The sequence below is a fragment of the Giraffa tippelskirchi genome, chromosome 5, assembly GCF_054371585.1.
Source record: "Giraffa tippelskirchi isolate mGirTip1 chromosome 5, T2T-mGirTip1v1.2.pri, whole genome shotgun sequence".
In the NCBI taxonomy this organism is placed as follows: domain Eukaryota; kingdom Metazoa; phylum Chordata; class Mammalia; order Artiodactyla; family Giraffidae; genus Giraffa; species Giraffa tippelskirchi.
In genome coordinates, this window is record NC_137279.1 from 145,189,228 (window position 1) to 145,213,454 (window position 24,227).

At 37.5% G+C, this 24,227-nt stretch overlaps 1 protein-coding gene across 5 annotated transcripts in view; it reads right to left on the bottom strand.

Annotated features, from left to right (window-relative positions):
• Window positions 1-11,287: 11,287 nt before the first annotated feature.
• The window catches only part of ACADM (acyl-CoA dehydrogenase medium chain), a 40,443-nt gene continuing 27,503 nt past the window's right edge, over window positions 11,288-24,227 (bottom strand). For 4 of the 5 annotated variants that reach the window (XM_081490195.1, XM_081490192.1, XM_081490196.1 and 1 more), the window contains exons 9-12: window positions 21,596-21,736; window positions 20,948-21,043; window positions 13,486-13,734; window positions 11,288-12,213 (exon numbers count right to left, since the gene is read on the bottom strand). In XM_081490195.1, coding sequence (XP_081346321.1) covers window positions 12,142-12,213; window positions 13,486-13,734; window positions 20,948-21,043; window positions 21,596-21,736 — 558 coding nt within the window. In that variant the 3' untranslated portion in view covers window positions 11,288-12,141. Of the gene's footprint in view, window positions 12,214-13,485; window positions 13,735-20,947; window positions 21,044-21,591; window positions 21,737-24,227 lie in introns of all 5 variants that reach the window. The other variant, XM_081490193.1, reaches the window with a different exon arrangement.

The following is a 24,227-nucleotide window of genomic DNA, read 5'->3' on the forward strand; positions in this document are numbered from 1 at the left end:
TCTCTGCTTTTTAATATGCTATCTAGGTTGCTCATAACTTTCCTTCCAAGGAGTAAGCGTCTTTAAATTTCATGACTGCAATCACCATCTGCAGTGATTTTGGAGCTCAAAAAAATAAAGTCAGCTACTGTTTCCACTGTTTCCCCATCTATTTGCCATGAAGTGATGGGATTGGGTGCTGTGATCTTAGTTTTCTGAATGTTGAGCTTTAAGCCAACTTTTTCACTCCTCTTTCACTTTCATTGTGCAGTTAAGTGTTCAGTAAATGTTTTGGGGTGAATGTTCATGAAATGTTCACAATCCCCTCCTGTTTTCCTTGGCCATTACAGCTGAATCTCTCACTTACTCCTCCCACTTCTTTAGGAGGTACTGGTATCTGAAATATTTGGTGCTTATTTTCAACAAAGAAACACCCAATTTCCTTTTAGGAGCTTTCCACAGAATTTGGGTTTGCTAGGTGTGATCACACAGCTGTTATCAACTCTTGTTTCTCACGACTGTCATACTTAAGCACTTTTGGCACCCATTAGAGTATACTGGCACCCCCACATCCTTAAAATTTCTTTCATTCAGTAATGATTTGGAGAAGGGTTCCTGACACAGTGACATATGTGGGTTATCAATAACTGAGAGAGAGTGGAATCTACTGTGATAGAAGAGCTTATTATTTCTCCCTGTAGTTTTGTTGATGTTCCAATTTATAGTTTGAGGGCACTTTACTAAATGCATATAAGTTTGGTGAGTTGAGACTTTTTTCATTAAGTGATGACTATCTCTAGCCCTAATATTTTTTATTTTAAAAAGCCTGTCCTTGGAGAAGGAAATGTCAGCCCACTCCAGTATTCTTGCCTGGAAAAGTCCATGGACAGAGGAGCCTGGTGGGCTGCAGTCCGTGGGGTTACATGACTGAGCATGCATGCATGAGGGTGGAGGGAGATGGGTTGGTAGCAATAAACTGGTAGAACTAAAAAAAAAAAAAAGTCTGCCTTGTTAAATAGTGTGCATACCTGTCAAATGGCTTCAACTCTTGAGACCCAATGGACTGTAACCTGCCAGGCTCCTCTGCCCATGAGATTTCCCAGGAAAGAATACTGGAGTGGGTTGCCATGCCCTCCTCGAGGGGATCTTGCACCTTCTGCATTGGCAGGTGGGTTCTTTACCATAAGTGCCACCTGGGAAGCATGGTTAAAGAATGCTGATGAAAAATTAATTATGGAAATTTTTATTCTAAACGAATTATAACCCAGGAAGAGCATATCAGAAAACTTTGAGAACTGTTTCTCAGCTAGAAGTCTAGACACAGTTGTAAAAGCTTTTTTGAGACGCAGGACTGTACACCAAATGACATTATTGACAGTTTACTCAACCCAAGTCTACCTGTCGTTTTGGTAGGTTATATGACCCCCCCCCCTTACAAGATCAAGAAGCAACGTTATTTTTAAGAAGTCATCTTGTTGATGCTGGGAGAATGTTGCTCTCTATGGCTGAGCAGGTATTCCTGCTAAGGTGGGGAGGTTTGGTCAAGGCATAATGCACAGGCACAACACAATGAGAGGAGAGAAGAGCCCAAAGGACAGAGAAGAATTTTTTTTTATGTTTTAAATTTTCTTGTCTTGCCATATTATATGAATTTTATTTCACAATAGTAATGTAATTTCTCCAGCTTTCTTTTGCCTCTAAATCAGATCAGAGAGGAGTATTCTAGAGTGAGAGAAACCAAGGGAGAGAGGAGGAGGTCAAATCTCGTGGGAAAAGCAATGCTTAATGTAAGAATAACACAAGCATCAGATCCAAAAAGTAACATTCAGATCGAGTCAATAACTGCTGAAATAATGAAAAGTAAGCCTCTCTTCCTACTTACAAAGTCTTTCATCAAATATGTATTGAATGCCTAGAATGTGCCAAATATTATTCTAGGTTCTGGGAGTACAATGGTGAGACAAATGGAAATATATATAGGGAGCGTATGTTCTAGCAATTCTTGAAATTACATTCAGCAATTCTATTGCTAGCTATTTATCCTAAAGATATACTCCCTTGGGTGTGAAGTGACTTATGTGCAAAAACATTCATAGCAGTTGTCATTGTAATAGCAGAAAATTGCAAATATTTTAACTATCAAAAGTTAAATAAGCTATAGTGTATTCATTGTGCAGCCATTAAAAATGATACAGAAGCTCTGCAAACACTGTTCTGGAAAGATATACAAAGTATGTTAAGTGAAAACAAAAACAGAATGTACCATATGCTACTATCTGTGTGGGAAACGGGAAAAAAATGTGTGGATATATTTGGGAAAGCATAAACCAAAGAGTTGCCTACTGGAGGAGAAATGTGTGGCTGTAGACAGGATTTAAGGAAAGCTTTTCACTGAACTGGGTTGGACCCCTGGGTTGGGGAGATTCCCTGGAGAAGGGAAAGGCTATCCACTCTTGTATTCTGGCCTGGAGAATTCCACGGACTGTATAGTCCATGGGGTCGCAAAGAGTCGGACATGGCTGAGCGACTTTCACTTTCATTTTTCACTGAATATTCTGATACTTTTGAAACTTTGTATGTTTTACCTCTTCAAAAGTAAAAATATCTCTCCTGCAAAGAAAAGTGTGGTGTCCAACTCTGCAACGCTATGGACTGTGTAGTCTGCCAGGCTTCTCTGTCCATGGAATTCTCCAGGGAAGAATACTGGAGTGGGTAGACATTCCCTTCTCCAGAGAATCTGCCAACCCAGGCATGAAACCCAGGTCTCCCACATAGCAGGCTGATTCTTTACCATCTGAGCCACCAGGGAAGCCCATTTATATATATATATATATATACACACACACACATATATATACACACATATATGTAAGCACTAGTGGTAAAGAATCTTCCTGCCAAGGCAGGAAATGCAGGAGATGCGGGTGCATCTATGGACATAGTTTTGTTAGAATTCAATATCGAAACTGTTTCTAGTTTTTATAATGTCATGGAATAGCATTTCCAGGAAACAACAGTGTCATACTTTAACTAAGATTTCACTGACTATAAGACACACCCCAATTGCCAAGACTGTCAGGAAGCATTTGGCAGGAGGCTTCCTGTGTGCTGTTTTCTGATCTGTCACGATTCCTATGTCCCTTATTAAATCTTGAGTATTCAAGATTTAAGAGGAGATGGCAAACCTCTCCCAGGGAACTGAGGGATGCATGCATTTCCTTCGTTAGCTTTGCCATACCGTGAAAAGTAACTATTTACGACCTTCCTCCTTTTTGATATGGAAAGTGATTATTTACAACCCTCTCTCTTTGAGATGGATCCTAGCCTCATGTTTTCTGGATGATTTGTAAGATTTTTGACCCTTATTGCTGAAAAAAGCTATCTTGTAAGACAGTATATATATGCCCACAATATATTGAGTAAACGCCCTTGTTCCATCAGAACTCGAGTCCCCGTGTCTTTCTTCATTTCTCTCTCTCCCTTTTACTCTATTTCTCTCCTTCAGGGGAATTTCCAGGAGCGCAGAGGCTCCCTGTGTTTACTTAACCGCCCAGGCTTTCAAGACCTCCTGGAGAGGTCGCCCTGAGCCTACGTAAACGGCGCAAATCCTTTGTCTGGGATTTTATTGGCTTTCTGTGTAATCCAGGGAATATCAGCCTCTTTCCTTTACTTTCTTATCATCGACTCTGTACCACCAGGTTCCAGTCCATTAAAGGACGCCAACACAAGACATCAAATGTAGAAAAAAAATAGCCAATGGCTAGTAACAAAATTTATCCAGATTTCTGAGAATTAAATTTAAAAATATGCACTTGGAATCAATGAAACATAGTAACTGAGTTGTTCATTTTTTTAATTGAAGTATAAATTATTTACAATGTTTTAAGTCTACAACATAGTGATTCAGTTATACATTTATATGTGTGTATGTATATATATAAATGCACATGTATATCCTTTTTCAGATTGTTTTCCATTATAGGTTATTACAAGATACTGAGTATAGTTCCCTGTGCTATAGTAGTGTGTATGTATTAATCCCAAACTCCTAATTTATCTCCACCACCCCCTTCCTTCATTACCCCTTTAGTAACCATAATTTGTTTTCTATGTCTGAGTCTATTTCTGTTTTGTAACTAAGTTCATTTGTATCTTTTTAGATTCCACATATAAGTGATATCATATAATTGTCTTTGTCTGACTCACTTCACTTAATATAATAATCTCTAGGTCCATCCATGTTGCTGAAAGTGGCATTACTTCATTCTTCCGTTGGACTTCCCAGGTACCACAGTCATAATCTGCCTGCCAATGCAGGAGACACAGGAGACAGGGTTTGGATCCTTGGCTTGGGAAGATCCTCTGGAGTAGGAAATGGCAGCCCACTCTAGTATTCTTACCTGGAAAATCCCATGGACAGAGGATCCTGAAGGGCTACAGTCCGTGGGGTCACAAAGAATTGAACATGAGGCTGACTGAGCATGCCCACAATATTCCATTGTGTGTGAGTGTGTGTGTGTGTGTGTGTGCATATATATATATATATATATATATATATATATGGATCAAGATAATGTGCTATACATACATATAAATATATATATTATATTATTATATATACATATATATTATAATATATTATATATATTATATATTATACAAATATATATATTATGTATATAATATATGTATTATATATGTGTATATATGTATATATAATATAATTATAATACATATATAATATATATATTATATATATATATTTATATGTATGTATAGCACATTATCTTGATCTATTCATCTGTCAATAGACTTTTAGGTTGCTTCTATGTCTTGGCTATGAGTCATTTATTTCTGAAATAACAAATGTAGAAGCAGAATATTACATGCTCCATGCTCCATATTACACGTGCAAAATTTTATTACCTTGCATACATTTTATGACATCCCTGATTTTCTTATTCCCCCCTTTTTGGATTCAGTTTAAGCAAATGAAATCTTGTCTGAAGTTTTAAAATTGCAGGCCTTCTTAACTAAATAGTTCCAATAATAAAAGGAATTCTGAATAGGAAAGATGCAGTGTATAAGGACTAGAATTATGGAGCAATTTAAGAGAAGCCTTTTAATTTGGAAATGAAAACATTTAAAAGTGTAAAATCCTGTCCTTGATTATAAAAGAAATATTGAGACATCTATGTTTTAAGGTTTAAATTGGTTGCTGGAAATTGGTTTTAATATATTATTGGTTCCCTCCTTTATTAATAATTAAATAAAAATTTTGACATGTATTCATCTTACATTTATATACATCATGATTTTACTATTTTGAAAATTATACATTTGCCTTGATACCCATGTAAACTGAACATATAGAGCCAAGTAAACTGTGTTGCTTTAGAATGGCACCTCAAGATCTACTTAAGCCAGGGCAGTTCTTTTCTTGGCTCTCACAGCGACTTGCTTGGCTCTCACAGCCACTCCATGTGGCAATAAGGCCTTAACTTTTTTGGACATTAATGTAGGTTTTGCCTGCCTTACTGATTTTATGTCTTATTTTTGTTTCTGTTTCAGGCATAGTTCATAATTTAATCTCATTGGTAGCAATGACTGAGATAATGTTTTTATGATCTATTCATCTCGGTCTACTGTGGAAGCCTATTTTCTCATGGATGAGAGACAACAGAGAATCTTGTTTATCCACTCTTGTCTGTGTGTGAAAGCAGAGCTAATCAGCTAAGAATTTAGAGCCCACTGAAAAGGTGAACAACAACTTTGAGATCTGTACTGGTAAGTTTACTTTTGGCCTGTGGCTGAAGTTATTGTTGATCTGAAACTTATAAGTTTTCAATGCGGGTCAAGAAGCTACAGCAGACTGGTTCAAAATTGGGAAAGGAGTACATCAAGGCTGTATATTGTCACCCTGCTTATTTAACTTATATGCTGAGTACATCATGTGAAATGCCAGGCTGGATGAAGCACAAGCTGGAATCAAGATTGCAGGGAGAAATATCAATAACCTCAGATATGCAGATGACACCACCCTAAAGGCAGAAAGCAAAGAGGAACTAAAGAGCCTCTTGATGAAGGTGAAACAGGAGAGTGAAAAAGTTGGCTTAAAACTTAACATTCAAAAAATAAATATCATGGCATCCGGTCCCATCACTTCATGGCAAAGAGATGGGGAAAAATTGGAAACAGTGACAGACATTATTTTGGAGGGCTCCAAAATCACTGTGGATGGTGACTGCAGCCACAAAATTAAAAAATGCTTGCTCCTTGGAAGGAAAGCTATGTCAAACCTAGACAGGGTATTAAAAAACAAAGACACCACTTTGCCGACAACGGTCTGCATAGTCAAAGTTATAGTTTTTCTAGTAGTCATGTATGGATGTGAGATGTGGCCATAAAGAAGGCTGAGCACTGAAGAATTGATGCTTTGGAATTGTGGTGCTGGAGAAGACTTAAGAATCCCTTGGACAGCAAAGAGATCAAACCAGTCAGTCCTAAAGGAAATCAACTCTGAATATTCATTTGGAGGACTGATGATGAAATTGAAGCTCCGATACTTTGGCCACTTAATGGGAAGAGCCAACTCATTGGAGAAGACCCTGATGCTGGGAAAGACTGAAGGCAGGAGGAGACAAAGTCAACAGAGGATGAGATGATTGGATGACATCATAGACTCAATGGACATGAGTCTGAAGAAACTTTGGGAGATAGTGAAGGACAGGAAAGTCTGGCTTGCTATACAGTCCATGGAGTTGCAAGGAGTTGGACAGGCTTGAGTGACTGAACAACATCAAGGTATTATCTCATGGATCCTCTGGGTATTTTCTGAACAGGTATATATATCTGTGATTGTCTATTGGCTGGGTTAACTCTTTTAAAACTCTGTAAAGTTAAAAGTTAAATTGTAGAAAATGGAGAGTTATGGAAATGAACCATGAACTACAACTGGTTTCTCCTGTAAAGAAAAAATGACCCTCTCTTTTTCACCCTACAGGTTATTAACCAGTTTTACACATATTAGCAAATTCTTTTAAGCATTTCTAACTGTAGATATGTCTGTTCTTTAAGTTCTCCCTTATACAGTTTAACATCTTTTTAGTTCTCTCATTCATTAGTTAAATGAAACCTTAAAAAAAAAACCACTGTTGCCTATAGGGTTCAACCTTTAATCTCCAAAGAACTTTTTATTATCTGATTACAGGGATACATTCAAATCAATCGATTTCATTCTAGAAGCCATATAAAGTTTTTTTTTTTTTTTAATCCAGAGGGGTCTTGGAACAATCTTCTTCCTATATGCAAATTGATTACTCTGGTGGATTCCTTAAACATTCATTAAACTTGTCATAAAAATACCAGATCTTAAAAAAATATACCAGATGTTTTATAAAATTGTCTTTTCCAGGAACCATCAAGTCACAGATGTAGGCAATTAAAAATCATACTTGTAACCTGACCTGTACTCCGAGCTGTAATGGCCCTAGCCAGTCAACTTTCCTAAGTGGTGGGAAATCTAATATATAAAGTGCTAGATTTTATCCTACCTTGAGATCAAAGAAGTAGAGGAAGCTAGTGTATAGATCAAGAAAAAATGCAACATGGCAGAGAAGGTAGAACTGAGAGATAGAAAAATATATTTCATGTGTTCCTAAAGACTATTTCGGTTTTAGTCCCTTCCTAAAACTGACTCCATTCCAGCCTTCAGATCCATGAGGCACTTCAATATACTTACATTTGTCTGTGTTTTGCTTAAGTAGCTTAAGTTCATTCTGGTTACTTGTGACTAAAATCTCTTAATTGATAATTATATAATCGCTTAATACTTATTATCAAATGTACTTTAATATTTTCATTATATGGCTTCAGAATACAATTAAATGTCTAGAAGCTTTATTTAGGTGAATTTTTTAACTTAGGTAAATGCAAATTTGCATTTGGAACATACATATTACACATAACTTGTAATTTCAATGTAATATCCGATTTATTTAGAGACCCAATCTCTTACCAATCTTGAGTTATGTCATTAAAAAACAGTTTCATAGTTAAGCATGAAAAAGCCATTTAAACATTTTGGATAAAATATTAGATCTTTATAATTTAGTGAGGTGTAAGAAGAAATGAATTTGGTCTTTTGTCCTCAGTCCCTGGGTGAGCTTGTAACCAAAATTGGGGTGTGCCTGTTGCCACTCAAAAGCCAATAAAGAAGGAAGGTGGGTAGAAAACAATAATTGCTGGAGAGGGTGTGGAGAGGAGACCCCTCCTATACTGTTGGGAATGTAAATTGGTACAGCCACTATGGAGACAGTATGGAGGTTCTTTATAAAACTAAAGTTAATCATATGACCCTGTAATCCCATTCTGGGGCATATATCCAGAGAAAACATGATCCGAAAAGATACATGTTCCCAAAGTTCATTGCAGCACTGTTTACAATAGCCAACACATGGAAGCAACCTAAATGTCCATCAACAGAGGAATGGATAAGATGTGGTATATACATATACAATGGAATTTTACTCAGCCATTAAAAATAATGAAATAATCCCATTTGCAGCAACATAGATGGACCTAGTGGAGAAGGCGATGGCACCCCACTCCAGTACTCTTGCCTGGAAAATCCCATGGACGGAGGAGCCTGGTAGGCTGCAGTCCATGGGGTCGCTAGGAGTCGGACACGGCTGAGCGACTTCACTTTCACTTTTCCCTTTCATGCACTGGAGAAGGAAATGGCAACCCATTCCAGTGTTCTTGCCTGGAGAATCCCAGGGACGGTGGTGCCTGGTGGGCTGCCGTCTGTGGGGTCGCACAGAGTCGGACACGACTGAAGCGACTTAGCAGCAGCAGCAGCAGCAGATGGACCTAGAGAATGTCATACTGAGTGAAGTAAGTCATACAGAGAAAGAAAAATATAGTGTATGACATCCTTCTATGCGGAATCTAAAAGAAATAATACAGATGAACTTACTTACAAAACAAACTCAGGCTTCAAGAATGAATTTATGGTTGCCAGGGGGAAAGGACAGTTAGGGAGTTAGGGATGGACATGCACACAATGCTATATTTAAAGTGGATAACAAATCAACATCTATGGTATAGCACATGGAACTCAGCTCTATGTTATATGGCAGCCTGGATGGGAGGGGAGTTTGGGGGAGAATGGATACATGCATATATATGGCTGAGTCCCTTCACTGTTCACCTGAAACTATCACAACATTGTTAATCAACTATACCCCAATATAAAATTAAGTTTTTTTTTTTTAATCACCTAAAAACAACAAGAAAAAAAAAGAAGCAAGTTTGGTGGAACGTTTGCTTTATTTTGGATGCTGGAAATGGCTGGGGGTGGGGGCGAGGATGAAGGAGACATATATAAAGCCCGACTCACCACAACCTGACAATCAGGGAGCAAGAACTTTTCTAGACAGAGAGGGCCATATGCAGAAACAGCAGTTAGCTCTGACAGTCATCTTGAAATTGGTCATGTGGTGGTCTGACCAGTGTCATCTTGATGGCTTTAAATACAGTTAATCTTCAGTTCCAGGGTCAGTTTATTTCTATTTCCTTGAGACAAATTCTCAGAATTGTGGCAGCTTATGATATGGCTACAGTCTGGTCATTTTGTAGCTAACTTCCTTTACCTCGTGGGGCTTTCAGACTCTATGATACAGCTCACAGGATATGGCTCAGAATACTTTCTATAGCTTTGGAGGAGGAACTAAAGGTTCTTGACTTTGCTCACTGACTAAACTGTTACTGTTTTGTCCTGTTTGACTGTTTTTCTTTGCTTCTGCATTTTCTCACTTCTTTTTCTTTGGCTGAAGTTTTCCCACAGACAACAGGCAGGTGAAGGACATGGGGAAGAAGGGGTGGTGGGGACCATAAGGTCCTGCTTCCCTTTATGTTTTTTTCCCCAACATTTGATCATGCCTGCTCTAAGTTCATCAATTCCTTGGACTTTCCTGAGCAATAGAAGTATGTTATATTATTCCTAATGAGCTTCTTTCAAAAGATCAAAGTAGAGTTATGCTAATGAGGTGACAGCGTGGGACCCCAAAAGAAGCTCAGGATGGGGCTGATCACCAAAAAGACCAAGTAATTAGAGGGCACTGTTGTGGTCTAGACTGCCGCCCACCACCACCCCCTGCCCCTCCCTGCCCCATCATATGCTGAAGCCCTAACCATTCTCATGTGCACATATTAGAAGCTTTGGACTTGAGAGAAGTAATGAAAGTTAAATGAGGTCATAAAGGTATGGTTCTAATCTAATAAAGCTGGTGTCCTTGTAAGAAGAGACACCAGTGCCTGCTCTCTCCCTACAGTTGTGCACAGACACGAGGCCATGTGAGAACACAATGAGAAGGTAAGAGTGTATTACACAAACCAGGATGAGAGGCCTCACCAGAAACCAACCCAGATGGTACCTTGGTCTTAGCCTCCAGAATTGTGAGAAAAAAATTTTCTGTTGTTTAAGCCACCTAGTCTGTGGCATTTTGTTACGGCGACCTTAGCTGAGTAATGCAGGTGGGAATTTCAGCCCCACCCGACATCTGGGGAGGAGAGGAAGGCTGAAGATTCTCCATAAAAACTTGAATGATGAGATTCAGGAGTTTCCAGATTACACACTGAACTATGCTTCCAAGGAACACACTGAGGTACTGGAGAGGTGGTGCATTGGGAGAAATTATGAAACCTCGGGGTCTCTCCTTATACCTTGCCCTTTGCATTTCCTCCTTTGTAATAAACCAGTAAGTGTGTTTTATCCGAGTTCTGTGAGTCATTCTTGCAAATTATCAAACCTGAGGGCAGGGACATGGAATACCCAAATTTGTAACCAAAGTGGACAGAAGTGTGGGTAGCCTGGGGATCCAGGATTTATAAGTGGTGTTGGAAGCGAGATACCACTTCAGGCATAGTGGGCCAGAGTTTTTAAACCTGTGGAGTCTGATGCTAACTATTCTGCATTATTGTCAGAATAAGATTGAACTGTGGATGCCAGTTGGTATCAGAATTGGAAAAAAAGTGACATAAGAAATATCATCTGGTATAACATATTTTAGCAGTATTCAACGTTTAGAATTACAAAGAAATAGTAAATTCACATTTGGTCCTTTCATTATTCCACCTTGATATTTTCTGAGGTATCTAATAATGCAATCTAATGAAAATATGGACAGCTAACTTTATGCAGTTCAAAATCAAAACATGAATTTTTTTTCCATCATAGTAAATAAATCAAGTATACACTATTATATGAAATAAGACTTCTTGAAAAGAATACATACAGATACACAAATTGAACAGATACATAACACTGAACAAATTTATTTAAGTTTATTTTTAGAATGTATGTACATGAAATCAGATTGTACACAATAGACCAAAGGTTAACCAGAGACCAAAAGAGTCATATCAAAATAATTTAAGGGAAACTGTGTTGACTTTTTAAAAATAAGGCAAGTGAAATGTGGGCTCAGAATTATGTGGGTTCAGAATTAAAACTTTTATGTAACTTCTGATCACTGTATAAAGGGAGATTATGAACATCAAAGTTTTGACTATTACTGTACAAAACAGAAACCAAAAGCTTTCCAAATTGCAGTAAAATTAATTCCTCTAATATAAGACCATTAAGTCTACAAAGTCACTGACAAGTTATTTAAATCCTAGAATATTTTCTCAATGCAAATTTTGGAACACTCTGAATACTTTAAAACCTTTTCTGTCTGGAAAAACACTGAAATTCCAAGAAATTTCTGTTGCTCTAATTTTCAGAGGTTAAAACAACAAACCAAATGTATTTTTCAAGGTTAATGTAATTCAAATACAGTGGAACTAAAGGAAAACAAGTAATTTTAATAAAACCAAATGTGTTATAGAAAAGGCAAGTCATAAAGTGAAACAAAAGTAGAAAACTTTTGGGTTGGCCCAAAAGTTCGTTCAGGTTCTTTCATAACATTACAGAAAAACCCAAACAAACTTTTTGGCCAACCCAATACTATTAGAATCAATTGTACAGGTTTAGTACAAGAGAACCTATGTTAAAATTTTCACTGGAAAAAAAAAACCCTTAAAGCCCTTCCTCTTTACTGGAGTTTAAATAGTAGATCATATTCTAATTAGTCAACAATTATTAACACGGTGATCTGGTTAATTTTTATACCTGCCAATGTGTTCACGGGCTATAATAACCCTTTGAATTTGTGCTGTACCTTCATAAATCTGGAAAAAAAAAAAAGTAGGTTAAATATATTTCATATGTAAGTCCTCAGTATTTTAGACAGTACTCTAAACTCCATTCCAATACTAAACTGAATCAAACCATACATATGGTCTATAATCTACAGTGATTCTGAAACCTGATTTTCTGAAAACCATGAAAATACATAATTCTCTAAAGATTAGTTAAAATTATTATAAGAACTCTACCAAAATTTTGGAGGACAGTCTTAAAAGGATATTAACTTTCAAAAAGTATTTGGGAAATCTAATGTTTAATGTTGCTGAAATATTTAACCAAATGTTGTGAGCTGTTTTAGCTAGTTGTTGCCTTCAGTCATTTTCTATTATTACTCTTAAACATGATTTTTATTTTTTGTTCCTAAGGAACTGAGTTGCTAATGAAAAAAGATGCTGGAAAGATTTGTTTTGTTCAGTTAAGTAGTCCTAGAAGACAGCCCTCACTTCCAGTTTAAACTTCTAACTATTTGTTCAGATGCCACAGAAAAGTAAAAAGGTAATAATTATAGGCTCCAGGGAAAGGAGAGCATTATCAAATAAACCTGGAACTTTGGATAAGGCACAAATTATGGTCCTCAGTTTTTTCAAATCTAAATTGAGGGGCTACACTGTCTAAATTTCTTTCTTCAACATTCTGTGATTCTACCTCTGGATTTTAAATGGCTAGATTTGTCAAATAATTTCCTGGGGGTTGAGGGAAGCAATGGAGGAGATGCTGAGAATCATGGCTTATAAATACTTAATATACATGTGGCATGAGCATTTATATCTTATTTACTAAGTCACTACTATCTCTTCACTACTATCTCTAAGTTTTCTTAACCATCAATTTAATTTAGAAGACAGAGTCATATCATGTTCTCCTCAGGTTTTTTTACCTCCCAAATATGACCTCAAGAGTTGTCAGGTAAGATTCAAAATAAAATAATTTAATTAATTTAAGTGATACGCAAACTTTTAGGAGAGCAAAGAGTGGGTTACAATTAGCTAGGAGGTTAAGAATTAAAGAAGGATTATTCAGATAAATCTACATGTCTACACTATTTGCTTTGTCAGCTTGCTCACTCAAGGCACATACTTCAAAGTAACATTCTTCTTTGTGTTAATTAGTTCTAAAGATTTAGGCTCACAGCTACTTATTATGATGATTTATTATTACCTGTGACATAAAATCTTTAAATAATCAGAGATCTACCATATGATTTATGAATATCATATTCCTTAAAAATCAACCATAATCATTTTTAACATTACCTGATAGATCTTGGCATCCCTCATTAACTTTTCTACAGGATATTCAGTATTAAATCCATTGCCTCCAAAAACCTGAACAGCATCAGAAGCTAACTGATTTGCGATATCTGCAGCATATGCCTTTGCAATAGAGGCATAATAGGTATTTCGGCGTCCAGAATCAATTTCCCAAGCTGCTCTCTGGTAACTCAATCTAGCTAGTTCAACTTTCATTGCCATTTCAGCCAGCAAAAATGATATTCCTTGGTGCTAGAATTAAACAGAAAAAAAGTTTAAGGATATTTATTTAATAATTTAAAATTATTTCCCCTGAAACTTTTTTTTAACTTTAAAAACTAATTTTAGACTTAAAAAGTTACATTCTGCTTCTTCCAGTGGTAACATATTACAAAACCATAGTATAATTAACACTGGTAAAATATTATCAGCTAACCTATATACTTTATTCAAATTTGGCCAAGTTTTCCACCATGTCTTTACTCTGTTGTAAGATCTCATCCAGGATTCTAACTGAATTTAATTGTTATTTCTTCCTAGTCTTTGCAAAGCTGTTAGGATTCCTCAGTCTTTCCTTCTCTTTCATGACCATTGTGCACTTACGAAGAATACTGATTGGTTATATTTTGTAGAATGTCCCATAGTTTGGGTTTGCATGATGTTTTCTCAGGATTGGAATGAGGTTTTACATTTTTTATAAAAATACCACAAAAATTATATGGATCCTTCTGTGCAGCTCCTGGGATTTTTAAAAGAAAATTGCCATAGACAGTGAAAAATAATGTGGCACTCTTATCAGGTGCTGATGGGAAAATGACAAGGACAAATAAAAGATGCTTTTTATCCTCTAGAGGTTCATGATCAAACAGGGTAAGTGCTAGTCACTCAGTTGTGTCCAACTCTTTGCGACCTCATGGACTGTAGCCCACCAGGTTCGTCTGTCCATGGCATTCTCCAGGCAAGAATACTGGAGTGGGATGCCATGTCCTTCTCCAGAGAATGTCGCCAACCCAGGGATCAAACATAGGTCTCTCACACTGAAGGCAGTTTCTTTACCATCTTTCAGTCACCAGGGAAGCCTAATCAACTAGGAGACTTAGACAAATATTTTCAATAGGAGACAGTAAGTTATCTATGAGTTATATGGCCAAGATATGTTATAGGATGGAACTATGTCCACCATACCTTGATATGTGAAAGTTTCAAATATGAAGTATGCTTACAAGTTTGGAAAAATATATTCATGACCCCAAAAGACCAGAGTACACATTCTATTTAAAGAATCAATGAAACATTCTACATGATAGATAACATGTCAGACCACAAAAAAAGTTCAATAAGGGTAACAATGTTGAAATCATGTCAAATGTCTTTTCTGACCACAGTGGTAGAAACTATAAATCAAAAACGGAAAGAATCCTGCAAAAAAACACAAAAAATGTGGAATGTAAACAACATTTTATTAAAAAAAAAACAAACAATGGATCTCTTAAGAAATCAAAGAGAAAATTAAAAAAAATACCTGGAGGCAAATGAAAACAGAAACATAATGTTCCAAAATCTACGGGACATAACAAAGGCAGTTCTAAGATGGAAGTTTATGGCAATTCAGGCCTTCCTCAAGGATTAAATGAATTAATGCATGCAATACTATTTGTTGAGAAGTTCACAGTGCAAAACATATCATAAGTGCTAGAAGTATAAAGGTTTCCAAAACAGAAATTTACTGCTTGGGCAGAGCTTACATTCTAGTGAGACAGTAAAGAAAGACAGTAGACAAACGCATACATGATATAATGTTGGGCAGTGCTAAGAGCTATGAAGAAAAAAAAGTGAGATCTTCCCAGGGGGCACTAAGTGGTAAAGAATCAGCCTGCCAATGAGGCAGACACAAGAGATATAGGTATGATCTCTGGGTTGGGAAGATCCCCTGGAGTAGGAAATGGCAACCCACTCCAGTATTCTTCCCTGGAAAATCCCATGGACAGAGAAGCCTGGCAGGCTACAGTCCATGGCATCGCAAAGAGTCGGACACGACTGAGCACACACACATCAGTCACAGTCATCATTATATCAAGTGTTTCAGATGTTATTTTACATGGGGTAATCAAGGGTACATTCTTTAGTGAAAAGAATGAGGAAGGGGATATCTGCCAGGAGGAGTAAACACAAAAACAACAAAAAAAGTCAGTGTGAATGACAGAAGACCACTGCGAGTACTCTGGATTTTGATCTGAGTGTGATGAGAAGATACTGAAAGAATTTTGAGCATAAAGTGGTTAAAAAAGAAGATATAAGTATATTTCTTTCTAAGTATATCTTATTTCAGTCTCAAGTCCCAAATAGTATTTCTCCTCATCCATTTTCCCACCAAGAAATGGAAATCATGGGGAAAAGATATTGCCTACTAGCAATAATAATCAATACAAATGACAGTTACTCACAAGGGATTTTTTTGTATCATCCCAAACTACTCCAACTTTAACCTGGATGGAGGATTTTGACTAGACCAAGGAGTAGGCAGTTATTGCCTACTATTAAGAGATTTTACCATCCAGTAATTTGTTATTGGTTTTCCTAGTTTTACTTATTGACAAGAAAAAATACCAAAAAATACCAAAAATACCAAAACCAGAATTTGCCTGCTAATGCAGGAGACATAGGTTTAATCCCTGGTCCAGAAAAAATACCATCCTCTGTTTTTGTCAGTTTTCTTTACCCACAGCAACAGACCAAAGCTATGTATAAATCAGCCGCTTAATATCTCTTTTGTTTAGCTTAGAAAAACAGTAAGCAAAAACACAGACCTTCTATACTTAACAGTAAGAGCCATGAGGCAAAAATATCATTGTGCAGATGGTAAGAATACAAAAAAGAATCTTTAGAGTCTGTAAGAAAAGGCACATAAAATATTCCATTTTGAGTTGAAAATAGCCAGAAGAGTATCAGATAGTTGGTGAGAAGGACCTGAATGATGTTATCTGTTTATGATTCAGTTCAGTTCAGTCGCTCAGTCGTGTCCAACTCTTTGCGACCCCATGAATTGCAGCATGCCAGGCCTCTCTGTCCATCACCAACTCCCGGAGTCTACCCAAACCCATGTCCATCGAGTCGGTGATGCCATCCAACCATCTCATCCTCTGTCGTCCCCTTCTCCTCCTGCCCCCAATCCTACCCAGCATTAGGGTCTAAAGGCTTTGGCATAGTCAATAAAGCAGAAATAGATGTTTTTCTGGAACTCTCTTGCTTTTTCGATGATCCAGCGGATATTGGCAATTTGATCTCTGGTTCCTCTGCCTTTTCTAACACCAGCTTGAACATCTGGAAGTTCACGGTTCACGTATTGTTGAAGCCTGGCTTGGAGAATTTTGAGCATTACTTTACTAGCATGTGAGATGAGTGCAATTGTGCAGTAGTTTGAGCATTCTTTGGCATTGCCTTTCTTTGGGATTGGAATGAAAACTGACCTTTTCCAGTCCTGTGGCCACTGCTGAGTTTTCCAAATTTGCTGTTTATGATTAAACTAAACTAATATTTAACAATAAACATACATTTCACTAATCTGTATACATATAGCTCTGGTGACATCAATGAGCTAATATAGACTCTCTTTTCGTCCACAAACACAAAGAAATGCTTGATTTAAAAACAAAACAAGGGCGATTACCTCATGGCTCAGTGGTAAAGAATCTGCCTGCTAATGCAGGAGACATAGGTTTCATCCCTGGTCCAGGTAGATCCCACATGCCATGGAACAACTAAGCAAGTGTGCCACAAATAATGGGCCTGTGCTCTCGAGCCCAGGAGCTGCAACTACTGAGCCCGCGTGCCGAATGTTAAAACCTCTGCACCCTAGAACCTGTGCCACACAACAAGAGAAGTAACTCCAATGAGAAGCCTGCTCACCACAACTAAGAGAGAGACCCTGCTCACCAAAACTAGAGAAAAGCTCACAAGTAGAGCAACAAAGACCCAGCGCAGTCAATAAACAGTTATTTAAAAAATAAAAGCAAAATAAAACAACTTAAAGGAAAGAAACAAATCTCCAACAGCCTCCAAAAATTTAATCCTGATTGAGAAGCAATGACATGCGGAAGGAAAAAAAAATCAGACTGAGATTTGAGTCTAATGGGATAGGAGTTGGAGTTTTAATGAACACAGGAGACAGATGTGAGAATGAAAAAGATGAGGGGCTGAAATTGAGATTCCCTGCCGATAAGAACTTCTCTTTCCAAAAGAAGAACTAAAACTCTCAGCTCATCAAGGCAAGAAGGCCACAAAGAAGCTTATTTCTTGCCCAAGACTCTGTCTGGGAGATTTAAAAAAGGAATCTCTTTTAATCAATGTATACAGCTGTGGTACAGGATTTCACAAGTGGAGAAATTCATGTGGAAAAAACAGCTATAAGAATGCTGAAACCTCTGGGCTACCTGATAAAAGTACAAAAAAGTACAAAAACTGGTCTCCTGGATACTTCCACAAAGCATTGAAGGAAACTAATGAATGCAGCTACAGATAAGCTTATAAGCAAAAATTAAGACAGGAAATAACTGATCTAATAGAGAGATCAGATGCGGTAGACCAAAAAAATAGCCACCCAAAGAACTTGAAATAACAGAAAAAAAATCAGAAAGTGACTATAATTGAAGTTTTATAGAATTAAAGAGATAAAAAAGGAGAAAGAGAAGCTATGTTGAAAAACCAGGCCACCATAAAAGAAAGGGTAGAAATGAAAAAGAACCAAACATAAATTCTATAAATGATAAAAATCATTAAATGGATTGAAGAGGAGATTAGATGTAGGGTTAAAAAAAACTGAAAAGCAAATCTGAGAAAGTTATCTAGATTATATCAAAAATAAATTACATAATTGAGGTTGAGATACAGAAGTGTACTAACCCAAGTTTCATTGATAGAACACAAATTGATACTGGACTGGTTCATGATACACAAAGTGAGAGTAAGCATTTGTAACAATTTGATAGTGTTGTGACATTTTTATATTTTATAAAAATAATGGTCCACAGTTGACTGGAAATTAAAACCTATCTTCTACCAGATAGTTTGAGAACCACTGACACATGACTGGAAAAAGTCAGTTTTCATTCCAATCCCAAAGAAAGGCAATGCCAAAGAATGCTCAAACTACCACACAATTGCACTCATCTCACACGCTAGTAAAGTAATGCTCAAAATTCTCCAAGCCAGGCTTCAGCAATATGTGAACTGTGAACTTCCAGATGTTCAAGCTGGTTTTAGAAAGGGCAGAGAAACCAGAGATCAAATTGCCAACATCCGCTGGATCATCGAAAAAGCAAGAGTTCCAGAAAAACATCTATTTCTGCTTTATTGACTATGCCAAAGCCTTTGACTGTGTGGATCACAATAAACTGTGGACAATTCTGAAAGAGATGGGAATACCAGACCACCTGACCTGCCTCTTGAGAAACCTGTATGCAGGTCAGGAAGCAACAGTTAGAACTGGACATGGAACAACAGACTGGTTCCAAATAGGAAAAGGAGTACGTCAAGGCTGTATATTGTCACCCTGCTTATTTAACTTATATGCAGAGTACATCATGAGAAACGCTGGGCTGGAAGAAACACAAGCTGGAATCAAGATTGCTGGGAGAAATATCAATAACCTCAGATATTCAGATGACACCACCCTTATAGCAGAAAGTGAAGAAGAACTAAAGAGCCTCTTGATGAAAGTGAAAGAGGTGAAAAAGTTGGCTTAAAGCTCAACGTTCAGAAAACTAAGATCATGGCATCTGGTCCCATCACTTCATGGCAAATAGATGGGGAAACAGTGGAAACAGTGTCAGACTTTATTTTTTTGGGCTCCAAAATCACTGCTGATGGTGATTGCAGCCATGAAATTAAAAGACGCGTACTCCTTGGAAGGAAGGTTATGACCAACCTAGACAGCATATTTAAAAGCAGAGGCATTACTTTGCCAACAAAGGTCCGTCTAGTCAAGGCTACGGTTTTTCCAGTGGTCATGTATGGATGTGAGAGTTGGACGGTGAAGAAAGTTGAGCGCTGAAGAATTGATGCTTTTGAACTGTGGTGTTGGAGAAGACTCTTGAGAGTCCCTTGGACTGCAAGGAGATCCAACGAGTCCATCCTAAAAGAGTTCAGTCCTGGGTGTTCATTGGAAGGACTGATGTTGAAGCTGAAACTCCAATACTTTGGCCACCTCATGCGAAGAGTTGACTCATTGGAAAAGATCCTATGCTGGGTAGGATTGGGGGCAGGAGGAGAAGGGGGCGACAGAGAATGAGATGGTTGGATGGCATCACTAACTCGATGGACATGGGTTTGGGTAAACTCTGGGAGTTGGTGATGGATAGGGAGGCCTGGCGTGCTGCGATGCACGGGGTCGCAGAGTCGCACATGACTGAGCGACTGAACTGAACTGAACTGACACATAGGGATAGAAACAGGGAGTTCCGTCCACTGTTTAACCAATAGTTACAGAAGGAGTTATAGAAGAGAATACAGACAATGGGGAAGCGTAAATGTTTGGCAATCCAGTGGTTAGGACTCTGAGTTTTCACTGCCCCAAGGGCCCAGGTTTAATCCCTGGTTGGGGAATTAAGATCCCACAATACATGCTGGGTGGCTAAAAACAATAACAAACAGTACTAAAATTATTTGATTATTTGATATGCAAGGAGACATGAGAAATAACATGGATTAAGAGTATGAAATGGAACCCTGGATCTATGATTTCTAAATTGTGTGTCCTTGGACAAATTATTTATTCTAAGCTGCAGCTTCCTGGTCTTTAATGGAAATTGTAGTACAAACAAAAAAGAGTGTACTGGTGGAATTAGATAATACAGGCACTTAAATATTAGCTGTTCTTTTTCTTCTTAATTAACATAAATCCCAAAGCAGACAACAGATATTAATAGTAGCAGAGTCTAAAGAAAATCTACTCTTGGGACTTACCTGGTGGTCCAGGGGCTAAGACTCCACGTTCCCAATGCAAGGGGCTAGAGTTAAATCCCTGGTCAGATAATTAGATCCTACATGCTGCAACTAAGACCTAGTACAGCCAAATAAATTTATATATATATATATATGCAAATCTATTCTTAAAACCCACCCTGACACTTCCATTTCACATTATCTTCTTACTACCAAAGCAGAAATAAACTATTTTTTATTTAAAAGATAGTTTTCGTTCAATGCATGATACAGGGTGCTCGCGGCTGGTGCACTGGGATGACCCAGAGGGATAGGATGGGGAGGGAGGTGGGAGGGGGTTCTGGAAGAGGAACACATGTACACCCATGGTGGATTCATGTCAATGTATGGCAAAACGAATACAATATTGTAAAGTTAAAAAATAGATAAACATTTAAAAAATAAATAAATAAAAGATAGTTTTCAAATATGAAGTGAAAATGAATGGTTTTACATTTGAACAAAACAAGTATAGTATTAAAATTACCTCTATAAGCAGCTTTCCAAAAGTTTTTCTCTCCAGGGCATACTTGGTAGCTTCGTCCAAAGCTCTCTGTGCTAGTCCCACAGCACCAGCTGCTACCTAGCATTACATTTTACAAAGCAGAAGTTCATGTTGTCTTTAAAACACACATATAATGGCTACCTGCCTAAAATCTAAGTTAAAGTTTGTGCAAAGAGAAGCTGACCTATACCTTAAGGCAATAAAGGGTGGGGGAAATGACAAGCATTTAAATTTATATTTTATATGAATTAAAGGTTAATGGAAGGCATTTGTAAGGCACAGGCTCATAGCCTAGAGATAAATCATTCTTTCTGTTTAACAAGGGAAAGCTGCTCACGGGAAATGTTCCTAATGAGTGAGGCAAGAGGAATGAGTACACATTAGCAGGAATGATTAAATTAAGTGTGAAATGCTTCTTTGTAAATCTAACAACTATAGTAATTTTTACTAAAATAATTTCTGTAACAGCAAGAATGTTGAAGAATTCTAAAAAAAAAAAAAAAATCCCTCCATCTTTAATAAAAGCAGATATTTAAAAAGAAATACAGACCAAGAAAACAATGTTAAAACAAAACTATTCAATATAATAAATGAAAACTCCTCTACAGGTTATTAAGTCATCTTACTTACTGGTGGTCTGGTTTTATCAAATGCTCCCATTGCAATTTTGAAACCAGCTCCCTCACCAATTAAAACATTTTCCTTAGGCACTCTCACATCTTCAAAGACAATTCCTCTTGTATCTGAACATCGCTGGCCCATATTTAATTCCTAATAAGGAAAACAATACATAGTATGAAACATACTTTGAGCTAGCATAAATTCTTGCTTTAAGCATTGTTAAAGACTTTAAGATTTTCTGCAATTGCTTTATATGGAGGGGGACAAACTATGGCCTGCAATGCCTATTTTCTAAATATAGCTTTAAAGAACTACAATCACACCTATTCATTTACATATTCTCTGTGGCTACTTTCTTGCTACAACGGCAGAACTGATTTGTGACAGAGACCATGTGGCCCTCAAAATCTAAAATACTTAAGTATGCTATATCTTTGAAAAAAAAAGTTTGTGAAACCCTCATCTAAAACAAAGTTTCACAAACTCTGAAACGGTTGACTACAAATTGTCACTTACCTGTCAATGACAAATGGCACTTGCTGAGAGCATCTGCCAGTGAATGAACAACAAGGGCAGTCACCATTTGCATCTGCAGAGATTGAACCCTGTGCTGCTGCAGCTGCTGACTTTCAACACCTCCTGAGGGAGTTCAGGGTGGAATGAGGCACTCTGTGCCCCAGGGAATCTGGCAGAACAGATCTTTAGATGTGTGCTGTATGCTAAGTCATTCAGTCATGTCCGACTCTTTCCAACCCCATGGACTGGACTATAGCCCGCCAGGCTCCTCTGCCCATGGAGATTCTCCAGGCAAGAACACTGGAGTGGGTAGCCTATCCCTTCGCTAGGGGATCTTCCCGACCCAGGAATTGAACCCAGGTCTTCTGCATTGCAGGTGGATTCTTTACCAGCTGAGTTACCAGGGAAGTCCTAGTAAAGACCTACCAGTTCTTCAGATAGCTGGATATTTTCAGGAACTGATTTCATGATCCCACAGATTCTCCTGGGAAACTTAACAGTCCTATTAAGCCACTCCTCCTTCCCATTTCCCTCTGGTGGCTCAAAAATTAAAGAATCTGCCCACAATACAGGAGACCTGGGTTTAATTCCTGAGTCAAGATTTCGTGGAGAAGGGAATGGCTAGAAAAATCACTAAATTCCTTCATGGTGACATTAGCTCCTTGGGACTAGCAGAAAACCTTCTGTAAAGTAAGCACTTGATTGCATTGAACTCCTCCTTGACCAAAATCTTATATATTAACATTCCCTGACTGCCTCTTTGGAGCAGTCTCTCAGAACTATCTGAGGTGCTGTCTCACGGGCTGCAGTCTTCATTTTGCCCCAAATAAAACTTAACTCACAACTCTCAAGTTGTTTGTCTTTTTTAGCCAACAAAACCAACAGTAGTCTAAAGTCTACATGAACATATTACCCACAAAGACAAATTTCATTGTATGTTTGTAGACTATCTTGTTACCACAAATGTCAGTAAAAGCATTTAACATAATTTGCTTTGGAACATTTAATTTTAGCTTAACTAATAGAGCTAGCAATGTACTGAGTAAAAGTTAAACTTCTATTAATATTTATCTCCATCTCTGAGAATTAGGTGTTCTGGGATAGAATTTACATATAGAAAAATTAACTCTTCTAACATATTCATTTCTAATAGTTTAGACATATGAATATGTGCTAACTATCATCACAATGAAGATATTTCAGCATGCCGAAAAGTTCCTTTGTACTCTTAGTCAATTCCCTTACTCTACTCCCAATCCCAAGAAATCACCAATCTGATTTCGTCCATAAGTTTTTCCTTTTACAGAATGTCATATAAATGGAATAAGGTCATCCTTCTGTGTCTGACTTTTCACTTAGCAGAGTGCTTTTAAGATTCATCCATGTTGCTGCTGATCAGTATTTCAGAGCAGGATTCCCCTATATGGATGTACCATATACCCTTTATCTACTCACCAGCTGATGGACACCCCCACTGCCGTGCCACTCCCAAGTTTTCAGCAATTATAAATAAAGCTGCTATAAACATAGGTCCTTGTTTTTATTTCTCTTGGATAAATATCTAGGAGTGCTGGGTATGTGGTAAGTGCATGCTTAACTTGATAAGAAATTGCCAGGGACATGAAAATATACTTATCATTACTAACTATTAGAGAAATGGCAATGTAAACTACAAGAGGTACCTCACACTGGTCGGAATGGCCATCATTAAAAAGTCTACAAATAAACTGACATAGCCACTATGGAAAACAGTATGGAGATTACTTAAAAAACTAGGAATAAAACCACCATATGACCTAGCAATCCCACTCCTAGGCATATACTCTGAGAAAACCAAAACTGAAAAAGACACATGTATTCCATTGTTCATTGCAGCACTATTCACAATAGCTAGAACATGGACGCAACCTAGATGTCCATCAACAGATGAATGAATAAAGAAGTTGTGGTACATACACACAATGGAATATTACTCAGCCATAAAAAGGAATGCATTTGAATCAGTTCTAATGAGGTGGATGAACCTACAGCCTATTATACAGAGTGAAGTAAGTCAGAAAGAGAAAGATAAATACTGTATACGAACGCATATATATGGAATCTAGAAAAACGGTACTGAAGAATT